The 23,018-nt window shown below is 41.3% G+C and overlaps 1 protein-coding gene across 12 annotated transcripts in view; it reads left to right on the top strand.

Moving 5' to 3' along the window:
• Nucleotides 1-23,018, top strand: part of UNC80 (unc-80 homolog, NALCN channel complex subunit) — a 150,010-nt gene that overhangs the window by 30,929 nt on the left and 96,063 nt on the right. For 7 of the 12 annotated variants that reach the window (XM_053364967.1, XM_053365013.1, XM_053364950.1 and 4 more), the window contains exons 9-21: nt 1,089-1,223; nt 2,044-2,260; nt 2,772-2,891; nt 3,701-3,969; nt 13,161-13,529; nt 13,681-13,812; nt 15,043-15,190; nt 15,770-15,918; nt 16,498-16,667; nt 17,431-17,532; nt 20,612-20,820; nt 21,124-21,230; nt 21,961-22,117. In XM_053364967.1, the coding sequence (XP_053220942.1) occupies nt 1,089-1,223; nt 2,044-2,260; nt 2,772-2,891; nt 3,701-3,969; nt 13,161-13,529; nt 13,681-13,812; nt 15,043-15,190; nt 15,770-15,918; nt 16,498-16,667; nt 17,431-17,532; nt 20,612-20,820; nt 21,124-21,230; nt 21,961-22,117 (2,284 nt within the window). The remainder of the gene's footprint in view (nt 1-1,088; nt 1,224-2,043; nt 2,261-2,771; nt 2,892-3,700; nt 3,970-13,160; nt 13,530-13,680; nt 13,813-15,042; nt 15,191-15,769; nt 15,919-16,497; nt 16,668-17,430; nt 17,533-20,611; nt 20,821-21,123; nt 21,231-21,960; nt 22,118-23,018) is intronic. The other 5 variants (XM_053365028.1, XM_053365017.1, XM_053365004.1 and 2 more) reach the window with 1 other exon arrangement.

The following is a 23,018-nucleotide window of genomic DNA, read 5'->3' as shown; positions in this document are numbered from 1 at the left end:
TCTTGATCAATGCTATCCCACCCACAGCAATTATTTCAGGACAGACCCTACACAGCTTCCCTCTACCTCTGAATTTCTTATTTTGGGGAAGGAAGTAAACTAAGCAAAGAGATTATGTGTTTGCAGCTGAGTGCTGCCATCTGCTACCCGGGACATTCCCTGCCAGCATGAGGAAAGTGTACCTGGCTTAACCTAGTCGAGAGCTGTCTTTCCCATAGGGCTTAGTGGTGCGTTGCGCCAGGGTGCCGGCCTCTCAGGGGCACCCCAGCGAGTGGGGGAGCTGCGCCCGCCAGTTGCGCTCCACCAACCATATGGCTGGCGGGTGTGCAGCTTGCCTCCCAAGCCTCTGCGGAAGGAGAGTGATCTTGCAGCGGTATGGGGGAGAGTTCTCCCCCCCCCCAATGGCTGGCAGTGCACAGCTTTGCCCCTCCCCCACTATCCGTGGTAATTTGGGGGCGCTGAGCGGATATTTGCACCCCGGCGTCGCATCTGCTAAAGACGGCCCTGACCTAGGCTATAGCAGGTTTGGATGAAAGATGGGGGATCTGCCTATTTTCCCTGCTTTTTTCTGCAGGTTTTTGCAGACATTTCCCCTCCCCCTAGTGGCTCTTTTGGTAGCCACAAGTAGACATTGAAGCTTCTCTATGGCTGAAGAAAAAAGAATAATATAGCATAAATCTGTCAGTTGGCTGTTGGGAAATATTCTCCAGCTTTTCAAATATAATATCAGTTGGCATTTGAGAAGATGAAAGATGAAATTGAATGGAGTCAGTTTCCCTTTTTTAGTCATTGTTGCGAGTTAAACTGGAGCGCAACTTTGTTGGCTTTTGGGAATCTGATTGATGGTCAGCAGATCTGCTGCCTGTTGTAGAAATGTGTGCTAACTTACACTATGCTTACACACCAGAAGCTTCCAGTGTTCTCACCCAAAGGAATGAAAACACCAATTGTGCTAACCTTGGAACTGAGGAATGGGGAGTATGTCACAACATAATAAGAGATTATTATGTTTATATTATGTTATTTGGCTGTTTATCCAGTCTTCCTATACATGGTAGTATGTTTCTTGTCTCTCTGCGGACGTATAGGATCTCACAATGAAATGCAATGAGGAGGAAAAATCGTTAAGCACTGAAGCTTTTGCTAAAGTGTCGCTAACCAACCTGCGCAGGCCAGCTGTTCCAGACCTCTCCTCTGATTTGGGAATGAATATTTTTAAGAAGGTAAATGAATCACACCTTAAATTAAAATATTGAATCTCTTCCCTTAATGTACTTAATGCTGTTATTTGCTAAAGGTGTGGACTGCATAAACTACATGAAGCCGACCCTCACTGAACTAAAGTGATCTAACTAGGAAAATTCAGGCAGAGAGCCAGTTTGGTGTAGTGGTTAAGAGCAGTGGACTCGTAATCTGGAGAACCGGGTTTGTGTCTCCGCTCCTTCACATGCAGCTGCTGAGTGACCTTGGGCTAGTCACACTTCTCTGAAGTCTCTCAGCCCCACTCACCACACAGAGTGTTTGTTGTGGGGGAGGAAGGGAAAGGAGAATGTCAGCCGCTTTGAGAATCCTTCGGGTAGTGATAAAGCAGGATATCAAATCCCCAAAAAAGAAAAAAAGAGTGATGAATCTAAATGATACCTTTGTGCAGTAGGCTAATAACTACACACTCCTTCACACCCCTCTTTATCTGCCAGCCAGGCAAGCAAGAAGTTCAAGGACACATTCCAAACACACAAAGAAACTTGAGCAGGGGGGCAGATTGGGAGTCTAGAAAGACAAAGTGGCCTCAGAGGGAGACACATTCTTCACCTGGGATAGCTCAGTTGGTGGGGTTATGAGACTCTTAATCTCAGGATTGTGGGTTCAAACCTCACGTTGGCCAAAAGATTCCTGCGTTGCCAGGGGTTGGACTAGATGACCCTTGTGGTCCCATCAACTCTACCGTTCTTTGATTCTATGATTCAGGTACTGGAACCTGAGGTTCCCCACCTGTGTCTTATGAGTTCTGCTGCTAAGATTCTTCCTGTCTTCTTTCTGCAGTTCAAGAGCCGCAAAGAAGATCGTGAGCGCAAGGGCTCCATTCCTTACCACCACACAGGGAAAAAGCGGCAGCGAAGGATGGGGGTGCCCTTCTTACTCCACGAAGACCATTTGGACGTGTCACCTACTCGGAGCACCTTCTCTTTTGGCAGCTTCTCGGGGATTGGAGAAGACAGGCGTGGCATTGAGAGAGGAGGGTGGCAAACGACCATCCTAGGTGAATGAGAACATGGCCTTCAGAGTAGAGAGCTCTCCAGACCCTGAATGCACTAGAATGTCCCGTTGCTTTTATGGACCACAGGATACTGTTTGATTATGACTTAGCAATCTAATCTGATTTAATATTTTAGAAATTGCAGTGAAATTTGTGCCAGCTTTATAGCTGAACCACACATTTCTCTTGTTTGTCTGGGCTTAATAACTATGTTAATATGAATAACTATGTTTAAATATTTAATGATTTCAACAAACTGGGTGCAGAACATTTCCAGACATGCTCATTGATCCTGTCTTCACAGTCCAAATCCTGCAGCTTTTATATCACCCATTCACTGTGTTCAGTCCCCAGAAAACGTTTGCTTGGTGCATTTCTATCCCATCTATTTTCAGCCAACAGACCCAAATGTGGCTTGATCGCTGCAACTTGCAAACATGATCATTTTGCAAAGCATCCTCATTAATAACATTGCACTATGAGCATAACTGTGTGCTTCTTTCCCATGCTCTAGGGAGGTTTACCAGGCGAGGTAGTTCCGATACAGCTACAGAGATGGAGAGCTTGAGTGCTAGGCATTCCCATTCCCACCATACCCTGGTTACTGACCTGCCAGACCACTCCAACAGCCATGGTGAGATTCTATTCCAAGAGAGACTCTATTCCAATAATATAATTAAATATTATACCTGTTGTCAGCGTGCATCTGTCTCAAAAGACAATGGAGTGCACCTCATGGGTGAAGTCAAACACCTGTGTTAGCAGCACCGAAGTGACCTCCCCAGGGTGCAAGTTGATCCAGAAGCTGCAGTTAGTGCAGAATTCTGCAGCATGATTGCTGACAGAAGTGACACCTTATCAGCACATAACACCTGTGGCCAGAGATCTGCATTGGCTGCCAATTTGTTGGTGGGCAAAGTTCAAGGTATTACTATTACTAAATATTACTATTAAAGCCCTTAAGAACTTTGGATCAGTTTACCTACAAGATCACCCTACCCTGCATGCACTCACTAGACCACTTTGATTGGAGGAACTGGCACTACTGCAAGTGCCACATGATACCTGTTCCACATTTGGAACTCAATTGTTCAGTGTGGCAGTGCCTGCATTTTGGAACTCCCTGCCTATTGAGAGCAAACAAGAGCCTTCACTGTACCCTTTTCGGAGCCTGCTAAAAACATTCCTGTTTTGACAGGCCTACCCAGATGCTTAGAAAGCTGAGGTAATTCTGTTTTGGCATTTTAACTTTTGTATGTTTTAAAGTAAGGTTGTAAAAAATTATTGATTTTCTTGTTTTATCTTTTGTAAACCGCTTTGAGGGTTTTAGGGTTTTTTTCAACCAAGTGATGAATAAATTTTATGGGGGGGGAAACAAAAGACATAATATAAATACATTATCACCCTTGTGAAGCTAACATTATCTGTTGTACTTCTGCCTAGTACGTTCCCAAATTTCCACCATCACAGTGGCAACATTCAACACCACTCTGGCCTCTTTCAATGTGGGGTATGCAGACTTCTTCAGTGAGCACATGCGCAAGCTCTGTAACCAGGTGCCCATCCCAGAGATGCCCCATGAGCCCCTGGCTTGTGCCAATCTCCCTCGGAGTTTGACGGATTCCTGCATCAACTATAGCTGCCTGGAGGATACAGACCACATTGACGGGACCAGCAACTTTGTCCACAAGAACGGCATGCTAGATCTTTCGGTAAATATTTATGGCAATACTCATTCTGACATTAGCTACTGCATTTTTTATTTTCTTCCCACCCACCCCATACATTATTATTTTCTTTACATATTCTTTCTTATCGTACTTTAAACAACATATACACCTTTTTGCTCTGCCGAGCTTGTGATTTCCCTCCCTTCAGATGGTATCCTTTATCCACTCTCGTATTTTATCTTTTCATATCTTATCTGCATTGTAGGAGTTACTTCAGTCCTGCTAGTGTTTTTAAGTTTTTGCAACTGTCCTTTAAATATTCAATAAATTTACTCCAATTGTTCTGGAATCTCTGATCGTCCTGGTCCTGAGTCCTTCCGGTCAGTTTGGCTAGCTCCGCATAGTCCGTCATCTTCGACTGCCACTCCGCAATGGTAGGAACTTCTTGCGATTTCCAGTTTGGGGCCAACAAAGTCCTTGCAGCAGCTGTGGCATACATGAATAATCATTGATCTTTGATCTTAATTTCCTTTCCCATCAGGCCAAGCAAAAAAGCTTCTGGCTTTTTGGGGAAGGTATACTTTAATATTTTCTTAAGTTTATTCTAAATCAACTCCCAAAATTTCTTCACTTTATCGCACGTCCACCACATATGATTGTACAGTGGTACCTCAGGTTACATACGCTTCAGGTTACAGACTCCGCTAACCCAGAAATAGTGCTTCAGATTAAGAACTTTGCTTCAGGATGAGAACAGAAATCTTGCTCTGGCGGCACGGCAGCAGCGGGAGGCGCCATTAGCTGAAGTGGTGCTTCAAGTTAAGAACAGTTTTGGGTTAAGAACGGACCTCCGGAACGAATTAAGTACTTAACCCGAGGTACCACTGTATACACATTTTTGCAAGGCAATTTTCCTTTCCTTTCAGAACCGTACATGCCATAAATTTAATACCTTCATTCCATAATTTTATCCATACATACAATTCAATCTTATGCCCAAAATCTATAGCCCATTTTATCATATCTTCTTTCACTTCCTCATCTTTCGTAAACCATTCTAGCAACAAATCATACATTCTGGATAGTGTTCTACCTCTGCTTTCTATTAATTTGGAATCTTGATTTTTTACCCTCAAATCCGACTTTCCTTTTATCCTGACTCATTATGTCATTTACCTGATGGTATTGCAACCAGCCTGTTAACATACCTTTGATTTGGTCATATGGTTTAAGCTTTAATCCTTGTTCCGTTCGTCTGATAATTTCCTCATACGTTGCTCGCCTCCCCTCCATATTCACCTTTTTAACCGTCCATACCTCTATCGGTGTGCCCCACCATGGAGTTTTCCTTTCCAGTAGGTTTTTATTCCTTTCCCACACATCATAAATTGACCTTCTAATCACATGATTTAAAAACCCTTTATGTACTTTTACTTTGTCATACCATAGGTATGAGTGCCACCCATACCTATTATCGTGACTCTCTAAGTCCAAGAGATCTGTGTTTTCCAGTGTTATCCATTCCTTCAACCATACTAGACAGGATGCCTCATAATATAGATTCATGCATGGCAAGGCAATCCGCCTCTTTCTTTTTTGTCTATTAATATTTTCATTTTAATCCTCTGCTTTTTCCCTTGCCAGATGAATCTTAATAATGATTTTTGCCAATCTTTGAGTTGCCCCTTCCCTCTGATTACTGGAACTGTTTGGAATAGGAATAACATTCTAGGTAAAACGTTCATCTTTATCACTGATAATTCTACTCAGGAATGACAATTTCAATGCTCCAAATATCTAAATCCCTCTTAATTTCTCCTTCCATGTGTTTTCATAATTGTCTTTGAACAGATTAATATTTTTCATTGTCAACCAAATTCCAGATATTTCACTTTCTTAACCACCATAATTCCTGACCTGCATTGCAATTCCTCTATTTCTTCTTTATTCATATTCTTTGCTAACATTTTGGTTTTATTTTTGTTAAGTTTAAATCCTGATACCTTTCCAAAGTCCTCCATTCTCTCTAAAGCTTCTCTTAGAATGTTCTTTGGATCTTCAACAGTTAAGACTAAATCGTCGGCGAAGGCTTTCACCTTGTGCTCTTTTGTTCCCACCTTTACACCTCTGATTTCTGACACTTCTCTCAAATTCTTATTCAACACTTCCAAAACAGTAATAAACAGCAAGGGTGACAAAGGGCACTCCTGCCTAGTACCTTTGGAGATCTCAAAATTGTCTGATAAATTATTGTTAATAATAAGTTTGGCTTTTTGCTCTGAATATATAGCATCAATGCCTTTCAAAAACATTTCTCCTAATCCCATTATTTTTAAATTTTCTTTCATAAAGTGCCATTGTAACATTATCAAACGCTTTTTCGGCATCAATAAACATTAACGTCGCCTGTTTTTCATTTCTCATCTCCTATATTCAATTATGTCTACTATATTTATCACATTATCCTTCAACTGTCTTGATCAAGCTGGCTTGATCTTTGTGGATTACTTCATTTAACACCTTTTTTAGTCTATCAGCCAGTATATCCGCAAATAACTTATAGTTGTTGTTCAATAACGAAATAGGCCTATAGCTTTCCACGTTCAAACCATCTGTGTCTTTCTTTGGGATCAAGGTAATGTAGGCTTCTTTCCAAGTATTTGGGATCTTTCCTTCTTTCAGAATATTGTTCATAACTTCACATAGCACGGGTGTTAATTGACCTGCTAATGTCTTATAATATTTTGCTGAGACGCCATCTGGGCCTGGGGCTTTTCCAATATTCATTCTTTTTATTGCCTTCTCAATTTCTTGTTCTGTTATTGTCTGATTTAGCTGTTCTTTTTCTCCTATGGGAATCTGCTGTAATTTATGCTTTTGTATATAGTTTTCTATTTTCTTAACGTCTTCCTTCTCTTTTTTATACAAGTCCATGTAAAATTTCTGAAAATTTTTCCTAATTTCCTTAGGCTCTTCCACTGTCCCATCTACATCTTTTATCTTACAAATTGTATTTTGTTTTTGTTTAACCTTTAATTGCTATGCCAAGAGTTTCCCAATTTTGTTGGCCGATTCAAAATTCATTTGTCTCATTGTCATTATTCTCCACTCTACTTCCTGGTTTACCACCATGAAGAACTGGGTCTGCAACAATTTAATACTTTGTTTTATTGACTCATCCTTTAGTTTTATTGTTAGCAGTCTCTTATTCTCCATGAGGTGAGCCAGGATTTCTTCTTTCTTCTCCTCCTTTCCTCTTTTCTGAAAACTGTTCTTTTGAATCAAGAAACCTCGCAGCAGTGCTTTGCTTGCATCACACACTGTTTCAATAGGAGTTCCTTTATTGAAATTCCATTTAAAATATTCTGCAATTGCCTCGTTTGCTTTTTCTACTATCTTTTGATTGTTGAATAAACTTTCATTCATTCTCCATCTGAAAGATGTGGGGTCTTTCCCTTTTAGTTCCATATATAGTGAATTATGCTCCTTGGGGAGATCTCAGTTTTTGAAACTCTTGGAACCAACTCCTTAGAAATCCAAAGTTATTCCATTCTGCCAGAACTTTGATTTGGTTCTGAAAAGAACGTGAACTGTTTTGTTGTTGGGTTTTTGAGTCTCCAAATGTCAATTAATCCCATAGTATTTACCATGTCAAAGAATATTTTCGGTAGTTTGCCTTCATTTACATTTCATCTTTTCCCTGATCTGTCTAAATCTGGCATAACCACTCCATTAAAGTCTCGCATTAACATCACTCTCTGATCCATACTATCTCTAATAGTATTTCATTAGGTTTTAGGTAAAAGTCAGCTTTCTTGTCAATAGGTGCGTAAATTCCCGCAATGATCAGCTTTTCACCTTGGAACATGATTTGTACAATCAACACTCTCCCTACCTCATCTTTGTAAATTAATTTTGGATTGTATTTCTCTTTTATGTACAATACCACCCTTCGTTTTTTATTTATGTCTGAGGTTATAAAGTCTCTCCCCAACCTTTTGTTACTTAAATTTTTTTTATGTTTCCTTGCAACATGTATTTCTTGCAAACAAATTTTGTTCTAAATTACGTTTAATCAAAACATGTTCAGTTTTATTCCTTTTATTTTTATTGTTAAGTCCATTCACGTTCCATGATATTATTTTCAGAGCCATTATCCAATTTATTTAAGTGTCTTGTCAAATTTAAGTTAAGTTTGGGGAGCTTTGTTATTATCCTCTTTTTCTTCTTCTTCTTCTTCTTCTTCTTCTTCTTCTTCTTCTTCTTCTTCTTCTTCTTCCTCCTCCTCCTCCTCCTCCTCCTCCTCCTCCTCCTCCTCCTCTTTTTCTTCTTCCTTCTCTTCTTCCTTTTTTTCTTCCTCCCTCTGGTCCTGTCCTGGTCTTGCTTTCTCTATTTTTCCCAACTCTTTGTCATATCTCCAGGAGAATTTCTCTAGTTCTTGAAGGCTACTTAATTTGAACCTTTTGTCTTTGTAATAGAAGGAAATTCCTTCCAGGAATTCCCACCTATGCTGTATCCCATTTTTCTTCAACAATCCAACCAGTTGTTTATAAATGTCCCTTTTTCATAAAAATCTGGATGGAATCTCTTTAAATATGATAATTTTCTTCCCTTCAATACATAAATTTCTATTATAATTCAATCTCAGAATTTCATTCCTCATATCCATTGAATTAAACATGACCAAGACATCTCCTGGCAATTTCTTCACTTTTGCTTTTGCTGACATTACTTTTATTCTAATTGCATTTCCAATTATAAATCTGATGTCTTCTTCTTTTAAATATATCCAAATTGGTAATTCTCTAATTATTTTGGCCCTTATATTCTGATTTGCTTCCTCAGGGATTCCTCTAAATTTCAAGTTCAATTGTTTTTGTCTCATCTCCAAAAGAGCCATATTATCCAACATCACTTCTTGTGTTACCTCTCCTCTGACCTGTTCTGTCTCCCTCTTTGTCTCCTTCAATTCTTTCTGTTTGACTCATTGAGTCTTCCAGTGTCTTAGATCTAACTGCAAGATCTTTTACTTTACTTGTCAATTCCCTCACTACTCCCTCTAGTTTCTTATCTAAAGTCTCCTTAACCTCCAATATTTTTTCTCCATATATTGTTCATTTTGTTTGAATTCCTTCCTTATTTCCACTATTAAACTGTCACAATCTTTAATTTCCTTACCATCCTTTCCCATTTTCCTGTCTTTCCCCTGGGGTGCCCGTTCCCTTTTTCCCAGCCATAGAATCTTTTTTACTGTTAAAATCAATAACCAATTTTTAAATTCTCCTATGCAATTTTACTATCCTCCTCTAGGGGTTGCAAATCTGTTCTAACTTTTCTCTTAGGTACAGTTCCCCTCAACTCCACTCGGTGGCTGCTAATGCATAAACGCCAAGTCCTTAAACAAAGTTACTTTCAATTTCTTTCTCTGCCACGATGCTGTGTTCAAAGAAAGGAAAGGAAGCAAATAAAAATATATTTGTAATCCAGTTGAAGTTTATTATTTTTCAGCCACTTGTCGGCTTAATCCTAAACAGTGGATATCCCAGGAGACCAAATATTTGTAATCCAGTTGGGGTTTTTCTTATTTTTCAGCCGCTTGTTGGCTTAATTCAAGGCAGTAGATAGTCCAGAGAACCGACACAAATTCCAAGTGCAATTAAATACAGAGTTTCCGGCACTCTCCTCCGATAGAAGAGCAGAGGTTTTTTTAAAAAAAAGTCCCGACGACAAAGCTCCCTTCCCCTAAACTGTGATAAACCAAGTGAAAGCCTTTAGCCAAGTCTTACACTTTTCCAAAGTTCCACAATAGTTCACTAATCAAAGCCTTTGCTGATTTTTGCCCGCTAGAACTGGCAAAACTTTCTCCGTCAGAAAATGGTGGAGTGTGTCGAGTTTGGATTTTAAGCCACTGACAGGTTGAACTCCGACCAGAACCAAAAGGGAGACTCCTCCACTCTACTTCACTTACCACAAAGTTATTTCTTAAAAAAAAATCAGCCTCGGCACTTTAAACAAAGTAACCGAGGGCTTTTAGTAACACTCACTCAGCAGATACTTTCTTTCCTTGCTCCTTCCTGCAGCCTTCCGCCATACGCCATCTTCTCCCAGCTGCCAGGACGGACTCCCTTTTTTCGCCCCTCAACGCTCCAAATCTTAATAAGTTAAATTTTAATGCGATGGTCAAATAAACTTTCCCAATTATAGTTCCAGGTTCTTTTTTATTATTATTCTTGGAAGCTTGCCGCTTTCATTAGAAGCCTGAGACTGCACAGCGCGGGGTTAGTGCTGCCTCCCCTTCGTGCCTGCAGCTTGATCCCATCTCTGGATTTATTAGCAAAACCCAGGGAGCAGGAGAGCACGACCGGGCACCGCCGGGAGCCACGTCCCCCAAGATAATCCTCTTGAGGGACTTCCGGGTTGGCGCCATTGTTTAATGGCGGATTCCCTCCGAGCTCCGGAGGGAATCGGCTCCGTAGCGTCTGGGTCTGGCCGCTGCGGCGAAGCGGGGACCCTTAAAATCACAGGCGCGGATGCCTGTGAACACAGAGACTCGGCGGGCACCATTTGCGCCCCCCCAATCCGTGACAGAGCCTTTTTAAAGGCTTCGGAACGGAGGCAGGGTGAGGCGTGGTGCTGAGAGTACTCCCTCGTCTATGGAGTGAAGCCGCAAGCCATTGACAGAGAGCGCCAACTTCTTCTTTGGATCGATTGGACTCTAAAACATCAACCCGTGAGTAATACGGAGATTGGAACTTTAAAAAAAAAATTTTATTTTGGATCTGGAACGAGCGGGAAGGGGTTAAAAAGGAAGTCCACCCCCCCTCTTTGTAAACAATTTAAAGCAAAGGACCGAGCAGCTAAGGTCGAGAGAATCTGTTTCTTGCTTTTTAATAAAAGATCTTGACTTCACGATTTTGACATTATAAGAAGATATACTGGAGGATAAAAAGAATTTTGGGAGCTGAAATTTCACCCGCCCCTAGACCCGGGAACGTCCTATGAGAAAGCCTGCTGTATTGAAGAGTTTGACAGCTGTCAAGTTAGCTGTCAGTCAGCTAGTTGTCAGCTGGAAAAAGAGAACATTGTTTCTGCTGTTTCTGCTGGTTTACTCGGTATAACTTGTTGAAAATAAAGAGGGCTGATACAAAATAACTGGACTTTTGGTTTTGAGCTGAAAGGAATATTAAGGAACTAAAATCCCCCTAGAGGGGTATTAGGGACATTACATTACAAAAATGGCTGGAGCATGTAAAATTCAAGCAGAATTGGACAGAGCATTTGTTCTCTTGGGAAAGTTACAAGATGAGTACAATGCTTTGTCTACAGAGGTTTCAGTACTACACTTGACAGTAAATAACAGCCTTGAGCCTGATAAGGACTTGAAACAGAAAGCCCATTCAACTGAACAAATAAAGGAAACTGAAAGTGAAGACACGATGGAGCAATATGTTGTTTTTGAAGAAAATGAAGGAGGAGCTGGAATTTTGCAGGAGTCAAAGGAGAGTTGTAATATGAGGCCTAACATGATGATAAAAAAGGACAATAAAAATTTGATGCGGAAAGCCTGGCCTGAATGGGAGTCTGAAAAATGGAGAGATCTCCTTTGGAGGAGATCTGAAGACCTGAGGATTACAGATTTGCTGAAGGTGAAAGTTGGAGCTTTGGGGACATGTGGATTTGAAAGAAATTTGAAACAAGAGTTGGAGTACCCCATAGACTTTGCTTTCAAGTACGGAGGTCTGGCTGGAAGCAACATGGATCCTGTTGGGCCGGAGCCTCTCCGAGACTTGGGGTTTAACATCAAGGACTATCAAAGAGACCGGCAGAAAGGAACTGAGAGAGATATAAGGGCCTCGGACGTGAGATCTCCAGGCTAAATAACATAAAGACTGATGGATATTGGTTGGGGACTGGAACCGGGAAAGGGGTGGGTGGAGGTTGGGAATCCAAAGGGTACATAAGTATAATCTGCCTTGTTTTTTTTGTTATATTTTGTTAGCTGTTTGGAAATTGGGATAATCGTGGAAGGGAAATTTTGGTCGACTTTAGGAAAAAGGTTCAAGAATAATTAATGAGGTATAAGTATTGATGTGTAAATTTTATAAGGTAAAATTGGTTTTTTTTTAAATTAGATGAAAATAAGGATGGTAAAAATAAATTGAGGGAATGGAAAAAAGAAGCAAAGTAAAATAATAGTATGATAGAACAAATGTTCAAGCTAAAGTGAAGAAATAAGTTAAGGACTTGCTGAATTGACAATTTAAATTGGAATACAAGAAGGGGAGGTGTGAGGAGGTCTGAGAAATAAGGTTAAGGAAAATAAGTATCTGAAACTTTATGTGTTTTTTCTTTTTTTTCTGTTATGTTTTTTTGTGTTTTTTCTATTTTGTTTATTTTTTGTTTTTGATTGTTATATGTTTCTTGAAAATACCAATAAATATTTAATTTAATAAAAAAAAAAGATAATCCTCTTGAGGCTCCGAGGTCCGCCTAGCCTTCGCTAAACTTCTAAAACACCCCGTGTTGCTCTAGATTCCCCGGAGGGCTATCTTGCACTTCTTTTCAATGGCCGTGGCTCCGCCGGAAGTCTGCATTTTTAATTTTCTAAATATATGTAAACCACTTGGAGTTCTTGGATAAATATTTATTTTGCGAGGAATAAATATAAGAAATAAGAATAAACATATAAATAGCAATTTGAAGGACTGTCCATTTCTGTGCATTGACTTCCACTGTGGTCTCATTATGAATCAGGTCCCTCACCCCTGCAATTTGCACTTGACAGAAACTCCCTCTAAATTGAACCTGTGAGGTGAAAGACTAATGACTGTCCAGTCATGAAACACTCTCAGTTTCTGATCCCGAAGTACTTTTTCAATAACTGCTGTGGCTGGTGCATTACTCTCTCACCTCTTATGACAAGTTCATTATGGTTTCGCTAAAAGGCAACTCTGTTAGAAACATGACCTAGATCAATTCTGGCTGAAGAGTAAAGACAGAGACTTGCTTTGGTAAGCTTCTATAAATGGCATACACCTCAGTGCACAGCACATCACGCCACAACAAAGCTCACTTTGAAGTGGCGTACCAACCATGCTTTGTAAATGACCACATAAAAGTTCCCACAGTGAATCCCATGGCAAAATCTGTCTTTGCTGCCAGCTCAGCCAGGATTTTGAATGCTGTCTTTAAGAACAAAATTGTTTGCAACGTCTTGCTTTTCATCCTCCAAGGTGGTTCTCAAGGCTGTTTTCCTGGTCCTGAATCACGACATCAGCTCCCGAATCTGTGATGTGGCCCTCAATATTGTGGAATGCCTGCTTCAGCTTGGTGTGGTGCCCTGTGTGGAGAAGATCAGAAGGAAAAGTGACAACAAAGAGAATGAACCCAGTGAGAAGAGACAAAGTGAGACCTCCTTCCAACTCAAGGGGGCTCTGAGTAGTTCAACCTCTGGATTTGGGGTTGCCCCAGCCAGTGCAGCTGGAGATGGCGGTGGAGAAGAAGGAGGAGGAGAAAGTGGTGGAGGAGATGGAGGAGGAGGTGACGGAGGAGGAGAAGGTGGAGGAAGACCTTATGAGAAGAATGATAAAAAGGAAGACAAGGTAAATGTTGGTTATATGAGGCTGATTAACCCACCGTTCATTGTCTTAGATTGGATTGTCTGGGAGCACAAAAACAACCTGGAATGTTATATACATCTGCTTCATGCAATAAAATGGGATATTGTTGTCTCTTTCCCCCCCTGTTGCTAAGGAGGAAAGCACTCCAGCAAGCACACACAGGTTGGCCCTGACAATGCTGATAAAAATTGTGAAGTCTCTGGGCTGTGCATATGGCTGTGGAGAAGGTCACCGTGGGCTCTCTGGAGACCGGCTGAGACATCAGGTATGCCATGGCAGAACAGTGGATGGAAGCAGGATTCTTAAACCATTTTGTAGAGTTCCTGGTCTGAGCAGCTCACAACGTTCATCTCGGTCTGGAATTGTATGCGAAAGGCAAGACCTTCTGCACTCATGATTCTTAACTGTGAAGCCTGTGATTTAGCACCAGAGGACAGGAGTGAGTAAGGGGCATTGTGCTGTATGTGAATGCTCCAGCTAGAAATAGAGGAATCCCTCCTAATCTGCCCCATCTCGCTTCCACATGTAGACATTTAAAAACACACCCCAGCACATTTCTGTATAGCTCTTTTAGGATAATTCCAGGGAAATTGTAAAAAGTCCACACACAAACTTTTATACAAACACACTTGAATATTTGTGAGTTCCAATGGCATCCTGCCATTTTTCTTGCTTATTTGCACTCTGGTCAGTGACCGAAATAAATTGATTCATTCTTGCTTATAACAGTGTAAAGCTGGTTAGAACAGCTTCAAAGCATGGCACCTCTGCCACACCAGGTAAAGATGCTTTAAAAATGATGCAGGAAGTGGTCACACAGTACTTCCTGTGTAATTCTGTGCACAAAAGACCACCATCCATTCAAAACAACGGCTACCCCCGTGTTGTACTGTTGGGCAACCATTTTTTTTAACCATTTACATCAATGCCCACTTAATGGGACTGCATCATGGTCAGCTTTGGTTGAACTGCTCTGATTTTTCAGTCTGTGTGTACGTGTGCATGCATTTGCGTGTCCTGGCTAGACTGGATCCAATAGCATCTGGAGAACTGAAAGAGTTGGCCAAATGGAATCCAAGATTAACCAGTCATCCCTAAGACACAGCATCCTTGATAGGGCAAGACTTGCCAAGACTGTACCCCTTGCTGGCACTGCATGGGAACCAAAGTTTGGTGTGGGAGTTGAACGAAGGGCAGAAATGCATGCTCTGGGTGACGCACGGCTCCCCTATGAAAATCGCAACCCTGTGTGTCCATTCATCTCTCCTGTCATGTGTTGTAATAGATAACCCATGACAAACTGTTATCAATTATTTTTTTGTCCCTTCACATTGAAGCTCTGTCACTGGGAGCATTTTTTACGCCTTCTCATTTAGTACACATGACCAATGAAGAGGAGACGCAGGGCTGTTCCAGGCTCAGTTTCTTTCTTTGTTCTCCAAATAATACATGGTTGCTGTCACCAGAACCTAAGTGCCTGATCTTCCCTCCATAGGCTCAGAATTGCCTCACAAAGTTGTACAAGCTGGATAAGATGCAGTTCCGGCAAACCATGAGGGATTATGTAAACAAGGATTCACTCAACAATGTGGTGGATTTTTTACATGCCTTGCTAGGTTTCTGCATGGAGCCAGTCACTGACAGTAAGTATAAGCTGTTGTTGGAAAGCCCTCCCCCCACTTTATTTTTCTTTTTTTCCTTTAAAAAAAATCTTTCTCTCCTCTCCTTCCTTCCTTCCTCCCTTCCTTCCTTCCTTCCTTCCTTTCTTTCCTTTGATGTCCTCTGCTATGGACTGTTGTCCGGGCCCAAAGATTGCACACGCATGAAACTGGTAGGTGGGTGGTGGAAGGACCCTGAGAGAGATGCAGGGAAGGGAAGATCTCACAGGGTGAGAGACTGGGAGAAGAAAGGAAAGCTCCCAGGTGAGAGCTGGGAGGGTCCACCGCTTTCTGAGTGAGATAAGGGTTAAGAGCTACCTTTGAGAGAAGAACATGTGTTTTTGTTTTTACTTAGATTAGCTTATTTTATCTTATTGTATTATGGAAAAGCTTTAATAAAACCTTAGTAAATATAGGCTGTTATCATAAGATTCCTTAAGAGAAATGACACTGCTACAAAACATAGGAGCTGTAGATGTCAAGAGTATTATTGATTCAGATTTTGCCATTTTTTTGTGAAAACCGAACAGTTCAACTTGACTATTTAATGCTTGCGTTTTGCAGACAAGGCTGGTTTTGGAAATAATTTCACAACAGTGGACAACAAGTCTACTGCCCAAAGTGTGGAAGGTATTATTGTCAGTGCCATGTTCAAATCGCTTATCACCCGCTGTGCCTCTACTACACATGAGCTTCATAGCCCCGAGAATCTGGTAAGGACAACACTGAAACCCTAGCACAATTAATTTCGCTCCATACTGTTTTAGTGGCCTAAGTATTGATACTATTGTTGACCTGAGAGAGCACCAGACAGAGTTCATCCATAAGGAAAATGTTGACTGTGTGCACTTCTTTTGCCTCCAGTTTTGACAAAGATTTCCAATTAACACAAATTTAAATCCTCTCTATACTAGAGCTGTGCCACTTCTCTCAGTGGAAAATCATGTTGCCTTCCAGAATCTGCTCTGCAGTTCTCAAAATCTTTATGTAAAATATCCACATTTGTTTCTAATCCAATCACCGTTAATTTACCTGAATGAGTTTTTCCCATGTTGGGTGAGATGATGGCAACTCTTGAAAAAGCCAAAACACTTTATTGGTTAAATTTACTTCATATTTTTGAGATTCTTAGTTACGGCTGCTTGAAAACGAAAGGACCGAAGCTTGGGCCAACATTGCTTCAAAGCATGACTCGGGGGAAATGATTCTGATGTTTGCTTCAATTGGCTTCCAAACACATTAAATCTTTCATTCTTTTTTTCCTTTTCACTTTCTAATCCTGCACTCCATAGGGATTGTATTGTGACATCCGACAACTGGTTCAGTTTATCAAGGAGGCTCATGGGAATGTCTTTAGAAGAGTAGCCCTTAGTGCCCTTTTGGATAGTGCTGAGAAGTTGATACCAGGAAGAAGAGCAGAGGAAACAGCTGAACAGGAGCCCAAACCATCAGGCAGTAAAAGGTTTGTAACCAAAGTGCAAAACGCACAGAGATGTTTGAGTGATGCCCTGTCCTACCTTTCCCCTAATGCAAATGTGCAGAACCAAGCACCTCAGCATAAGGAGTATGCAGGAGTAAGGAGATAAATGATATTCACACAATTTTGCTAGGGCTTAAAAACTTTTATAACACAATTCTTCTCCTTCAGACCTTGTTGATATTGATGCAACAGAGAGCACAGTTTAGTGTGCTTGAAGTCCAATGAAATCCATGGCTCTGAAGCACACTTAAGGGCTGCACACAGATTATTCATCATCTCAAAGACCGCCCATTAGATATCCACAAAGCAGGACTGAAGGACTCTTGACTTAAGCAGACACCTCAAGTTTGATCATAATTTGTACCTGTGAGACCCAGACTTAAGGCTCACTCTGCAGGCTTGTTTCTTTCTAGAGAGTGTTTGAAAAGTGGAGTGTGGTCCTATCCACGTTTATGTTGCAATTCTATGCATATTTACTAGGGAGTTAGTCTTCTTGAGCACAGCGGGACTTACATCTGAGTATGTATCAAGCTGTGAGTCTTTAAAAGTGGATCGTCAACTATTTATTGCACATTTTGAGCACCTCGGTGCATGTTGCCTGTCATGACAGATTTGTGATGGCAGTGCATACAGATGAGGCAATTCCTAGAATGGGAACATGGACCTCCAACTTCATATTACAGGAATACAAGGTAGGGGTTTTAAAAAAAATAATACTGTACATGTGGCTGTTTCGTCTGCATAGATCTGAAGTGGGAAGTGTTGTCATTGACAAAGGACAACCGTCTTCAGCTCCCGATGAATGCCGCAGTTACATCTCAAGCCGCCCAATGCAGACTCCAGAGCAGTAAGTAAATATTTTGGAGCTCAAAGGTATATTCAGTCTTCCCAAGAAATCTGGTAAGCATTCTAGTCACCACCATTAGATATTCTAGCCTTAATTGATGTAACCCACAAATGTTTACCCTTCTGAGCATGAATTGTGCTGACGCTTTAAATTTAAGCGTAAGAACAGCAACAGACAGGCTACCATCATGAATTGTTCAAACCATGGATAAGTATGGAATGTGAGACTGGGTCATCTGTGAAACCATTTGTGAAATAATATAATAATATTTTGTTCCCGGCCCCTGCGTGTGTTGGCAAATCGTGTATAAGCAACCCCACCCCCACCCCATTATGCCCTGCCCCATCCTGTTACACCTTTTTTGTGACACATTTAGTAATGTTTTCAGTCACTTCTGGGTTCAGTGCTGTGTGTGTGTGTGCATGATTACGTGTTTTTCGGACACAGATTAATCCAGGGGTTGGCAAACTAAGGTCCGCGGGCTGGATCAAGCCCAATTGCCTTCAGGATCTGGCCCTCGGACTGTCCTTGGATCGGTGTGAGGATTCTGTTTGTTTGGGCTGCACCATTCCCCCCCCCCCGCGCCATTCCATTTCTCCCCCTCGCCCCCACACCCTGTAGTGGCGCCTCCTCCCTTCCTCCTCCTGGCTTCTCCCCGCTCTGCCTAGAGGAGGAAGGGAGCTGGCTGAGCACCATTTTAAGCAGCCCCTCTCCAGAGCCAGCCATTTCGCGCCGCTCATCATCCGTCTGCCGCCGCCCTGGTGCTCCTGTGGGCCAGAGAGTGGAGCAGACGAGCTCACTCTGCCTACCCACAAGAAGAAGCGGTGGTGGTGGTGGCAGCCCCTGGGAAGGTAGGGGCAGCAGCTGGGGGTGGGGGGTGGGGACTTCTTGCCCCCCTCGCCTCTTCTTCTACCTCCCCCTCCCCCGGTGCTGCTTCTCCAGCCCTCGACAAGGTGTGAGTGACAGTGGACCGGCCCATGGCTAAAAAAAATTGCTGATCCCTGCATTAATCAGTCATCGCCTGTAGTTGAAGTAATAAAGGATGAGGTTATCAATGTCTACACGAGGGGCAGAATTGAACTAAGTTGTTGCATGCATGGACTGAGGTCTACTTATGCAATGGATTTCCCCCTCTCCTCCCCCTGTACCCATCCCCCTAAAGCTGCCCTGGAGGACTGGGAACTGCATGCAATGGAAATCAAATTTCCCTCGCACTTTAAAGATTTTTGTGTGTTTAGGGTTTTTTTTGCAACAGAGATGTGGGTGTAAATAATACATGAAGTCAAAAACATCTTTCGGTATGTCTTAATTTGTAAATAAGAGGTATGGAGTCAATCTCGTCTGAAAATCATAGCTGGATTCATTTAAATGGAAGCTCTTTCTCTGTCCATAAATGTGCAGAGAATTTTTATTTTTATTTTTTGAGGGTGGGGGGGGGACAACGGCTTTCTGCACCTGTGTAATGCCACACTTTCCTAAGTAAGTGCTGTATATTACCTATTGCAATGAAAACAGCAAAGTTAAAAATTGCTGCCTACCAAATCAAAACATTACCATCTGCCACTGCCTCCACTTCATTCTTCCAGCCTTCTCTCTTCCTTTCCCTTCCCCCTAATGACTTCTTTGTGCATAGTACTCAGTGCTGCAGTAGAAAATATCTAAGTCCATAGAAATAATTGCATTGGATTAAACTGAAGAGTGATTGTACAATTACCAAAGGCACAAAAGATAATTACTCAGAACAACCCTGATTTGTGTATGGTTTGTTTATTTGGATATTTTGTTTCATAAAGCTCAATCTTTAATTTAATATTGCCCAAACAGTTAATGGCCAGCTTGAAGACTCACTCAAGTTCTCATGCAGTCTGTGGTTGAAACATGGCCCCACAGAGGATTTGCCTGTTTACCCATAGCTCCATTGCTATGATTATGCCATCTGTCAGGGAGAGGAAATGAATCACATTTTTTAATGATATGGATATGATTACATTACATCTAATCCTTACATTAAAAGAGTGGGCTGAGAACAATGGTATGAAAATGACACATCCCTGCAACAAGTGCTTTTTTGTTGAAGAGTGTGTGTGAAATAATTATCATGAGCATTAGAGAGGATTCTTTCCAAAAGGTGATCAGTTGGTCTGTGGGCTGCTACTTCTAGTGCCTCGCTGTTTTGGCATAGCCTTTTATACCAGAGGTGGGCAGAAGTTGGGTTGGGTTCCACTGGGAGATCTTAAAGTGATTTACAGTAGATTGGTAAGGATTTCTGACTCCCAATAGCCTGACAATTGCAATCTAAGAAATAAAATCTTTTGTGACACCCAGCATTTAATAGCTTTACAACCCAGCCTTTGTGTTCCTTACCTCTAAAATGGATATTACTGGTAATTGGTTGCCTACAGCTGGTTCTTTGTGCAACTGTGCTAGCCAGTTTGAGAGTTTTGCGATCTGCAGTAACTCATGTGTAATTTCTATTTGTCTATGCAAATTATGGCAGTCAATGTCTTGGGGTGCAAAGTCACTATCTTGTGCTCTAGTTAGTGGAGCTTGTGATTCTAGTAAAAAAAACCAGTCAGTACCATAAGCCTGTAGCCTTGGGCTGTGTACATACCATACATGTAAAGCTCACCCCACCCCTAAAGAATCCTGATGCTGGGAATTGTAGCTCTGGGAGGGGTAAACTACAGTTCCCAGGATTAAATCTACAGCATGCTGTGTATGCAGCCTCTTACTATATCAAGAGGGTTTGGAAAACCTCTCTCTCAGACTTGGCATTGCCCGCCATTTGCAGTACAGGGATAGTAACACTGGCCTACCTTACAGGGTTGTTGTAAGGATCAGAGGGCCATGTACTGAGTGTTTATGAGAATCCAGAACACTAAGCAAATGTTAAGTAGAACAATGTTGTGCCTTACTAGCCTATTCTTGACAAAGCTGAGCACCAAAGAAAGCTAACAAAATGTCACACAATCCTCTGACCGCTAGAGCACAGTAGAAAAGGTAAGGTGCTCCCATTCTTTGTGCATTCCTGGGTACATTTGGCTAAGCGTTACGAACCATGCAATTTGTTCCATTGCAGTGATGAGCAGATGCAAGGAGCAGCCCTAGGGCGCAAAGATTTCTGGCGAAAGATGTTCAAATCTCAGAGTGCAGCGAGTGATACTAGTAGTCAGTCGGAGCAGGATACCTCGGAATGCACAACTGCACACTCAGGGGCAACCACTGAGAGGCGATCCCGCTCTCGCTCAAGGAGGATCTCACTCCGAAAGAAACTCAAACTCCCCTTAGGTAAATGTATGCCTCTTCACATGATATTATCATATAACATTTAATATATTTTCTATTTTTCCATGTATCAGTGCACAGACATTTTCAGAGAAATGTTCTGTTCATATTTTAGCATCACCTGGAGAATATATATTATTCAGTCTTCCTCCATATTTATTACCATCCATTTCTGTACAAAACCTCTTTCATATAAAACATGTGTGCCAACCTTTTGTCATGTGATGTAGCTTCCTTGGTACCCACATTTACTGCTGGTAGATTCACACACATGCTCACATTTTTCTATGTTCTCTGTACAAACAGGGAATTGGCTGAAACGCTCATCCCTTTCTGGTCTGGCAGATGGTGTGGAAGACCTTCTGGACATCAGCTCTGTGGACCGGCTCTCTTTCATCCGGCAGAGTTCCAAGGTAAATAAGTTTCCTTGAACTCATAGAGAGATGAAGAAGTATGGAGATATGCATAGTGCACTTGTTTTTGTCACGTCTCACTCCTTGTAGATGACCAGTAACAGTTGAATAAGTCTGAGGATGGAAAATGTGCACTTCGCAATACAGATGACAGTCTCTTAATTTGTTCTGCAACACAAAGACTAGGAACAACCCTACTGGAAGCTCGTACTTGATTGTTCTTAAAACCACCTTTTTCTGGGAAGGAGCCATGTATGGGTTCTAAGTTAGCATCATTTACACTTGTTAATGCTTGCGAGTGGTTTTAAGTATCTAAATGTTGTCCATTTCTTTTATCCACAGATGTGTTAGGTAGGTTGCTATTTCCCATTATGCACAGTCATAATCCATTATGGCTTTTCTGTGTGCATATTGGGACATTGACAAGAAAAAAAGCACAAAATCCATTCCCTTAGGCCATGAAGCAGAGGTGCTCAAAGAGCAAGTCTTTCCTTGTAGGACTCCAGCTGCCCACATTTAGCAGCAAAATAAGGCCAAGGCACATGAGTTTTTGACTTGCAGTAGACCCTAGTGGTGTTTCATTCTTCAACTTATGCCACAGCACTTAGCAGTAAGTCTTCTGGGAGCTTCAAAATGTTGCATGTAGAAGAATGGGAATGAGGGACTGTTACATCAGAAGAAGCTAAAGAAGGGGCATTAACAATGAATGGCACACCTTCTTTTTGTTTAGGTGAAATTCACTAGTGCCGTGAAGCTGTCTGAAGGAGGGCCAGGAAGTGGCTTGGAGAATGGACGAGATGAAGAGGAGAATTTCTTCAAGCGTCTTGGTAAATGGCGCACCTGCCGAAGACATCCATCCAAGCTTCATCACACAGAAGAAAAAGATGGTTAGAAATCAGGGTTCTGTTTCTTCAGTCCTTTTTTGCTTCCCCTCCCCTGCTCCATTCTTTGGTTACTTTTCTTCATCAATTTATCCTTTATCTTTTTTTAAACATGTTTTTTGAACTCATTCTGCTTCTCTCTCTGGCTCTGCATACTTTGTAGCCATTTTTGTTCTTTTTTTCTTTTTACGCCATTTTGATTTCAGTGTAATTCTAACCAAAAAGGAAAAGCAAATATGGGCCAATAAATTAAACTAAAGTAACATTTGGACTTCCAAAAAATCAAGCCCTCTAGCTTTAGGGGGAAATTTGGAAATCATTTGAAAGCAGGGGTCTGATTTCAAACATATTATGCTAAAATTTAATTTCACTCTTTGATGTGAAATTATGAATGCGCCCATCAGCTTTTATCACCCATTATTGATCATCTACCATCTTCTGTAAAGCTCAGCACTGATGAAATGGAAAACCCTGTACAAAATGTGTTTTAATTATCTCTTTTCTTCTGTGTTTGCATGTCTTGTGTCTTCATACCATTTCTTAGAGAGATGCTGTTCTGCATTCTCAACAAAATTACTATTCTTTGAGACAAACAATTAATTGCTTTGTTATTTTTAAGCAGTGGCATCTGAAAAAAGCACTCTCTTTCCTATTTTGGAAAAAAATGATAGGAACTGTATTCTTCCAAGTACTTCACTGCCATCCAGTTGCAAATGTGAGCTTGTTACCAAGGAAACAACCTTGCATCTTGACATTCTTCTATTTTTGTATTGGAAAAAGAACACAGCATCCCATCTCAATGAGTTTTGTTCTCTGTATTTTTCATAGTACTCAACATAATCCGACATTACATATTGCATTGTCAAACATGAAAGTTACATTACTACATCAGTGTATTTTTCCTTTG

This window comes from Podarcis raffonei, chromosome 1, assembly GCF_027172205.1.
Source record: "Podarcis raffonei isolate rPodRaf1 chromosome 1, rPodRaf1.pri, whole genome shotgun sequence".
In the NCBI taxonomy this organism is placed as follows: Eukaryota; Metazoa; Chordata; class Lepidosauria; order Squamata; family Lacertidae; genus Podarcis; species Podarcis raffonei.
The sequence above is the reverse complement of the archived record's forward strand: the minus strand, read 5'-3'. Positions and strand labels throughout refer to the sequence as shown.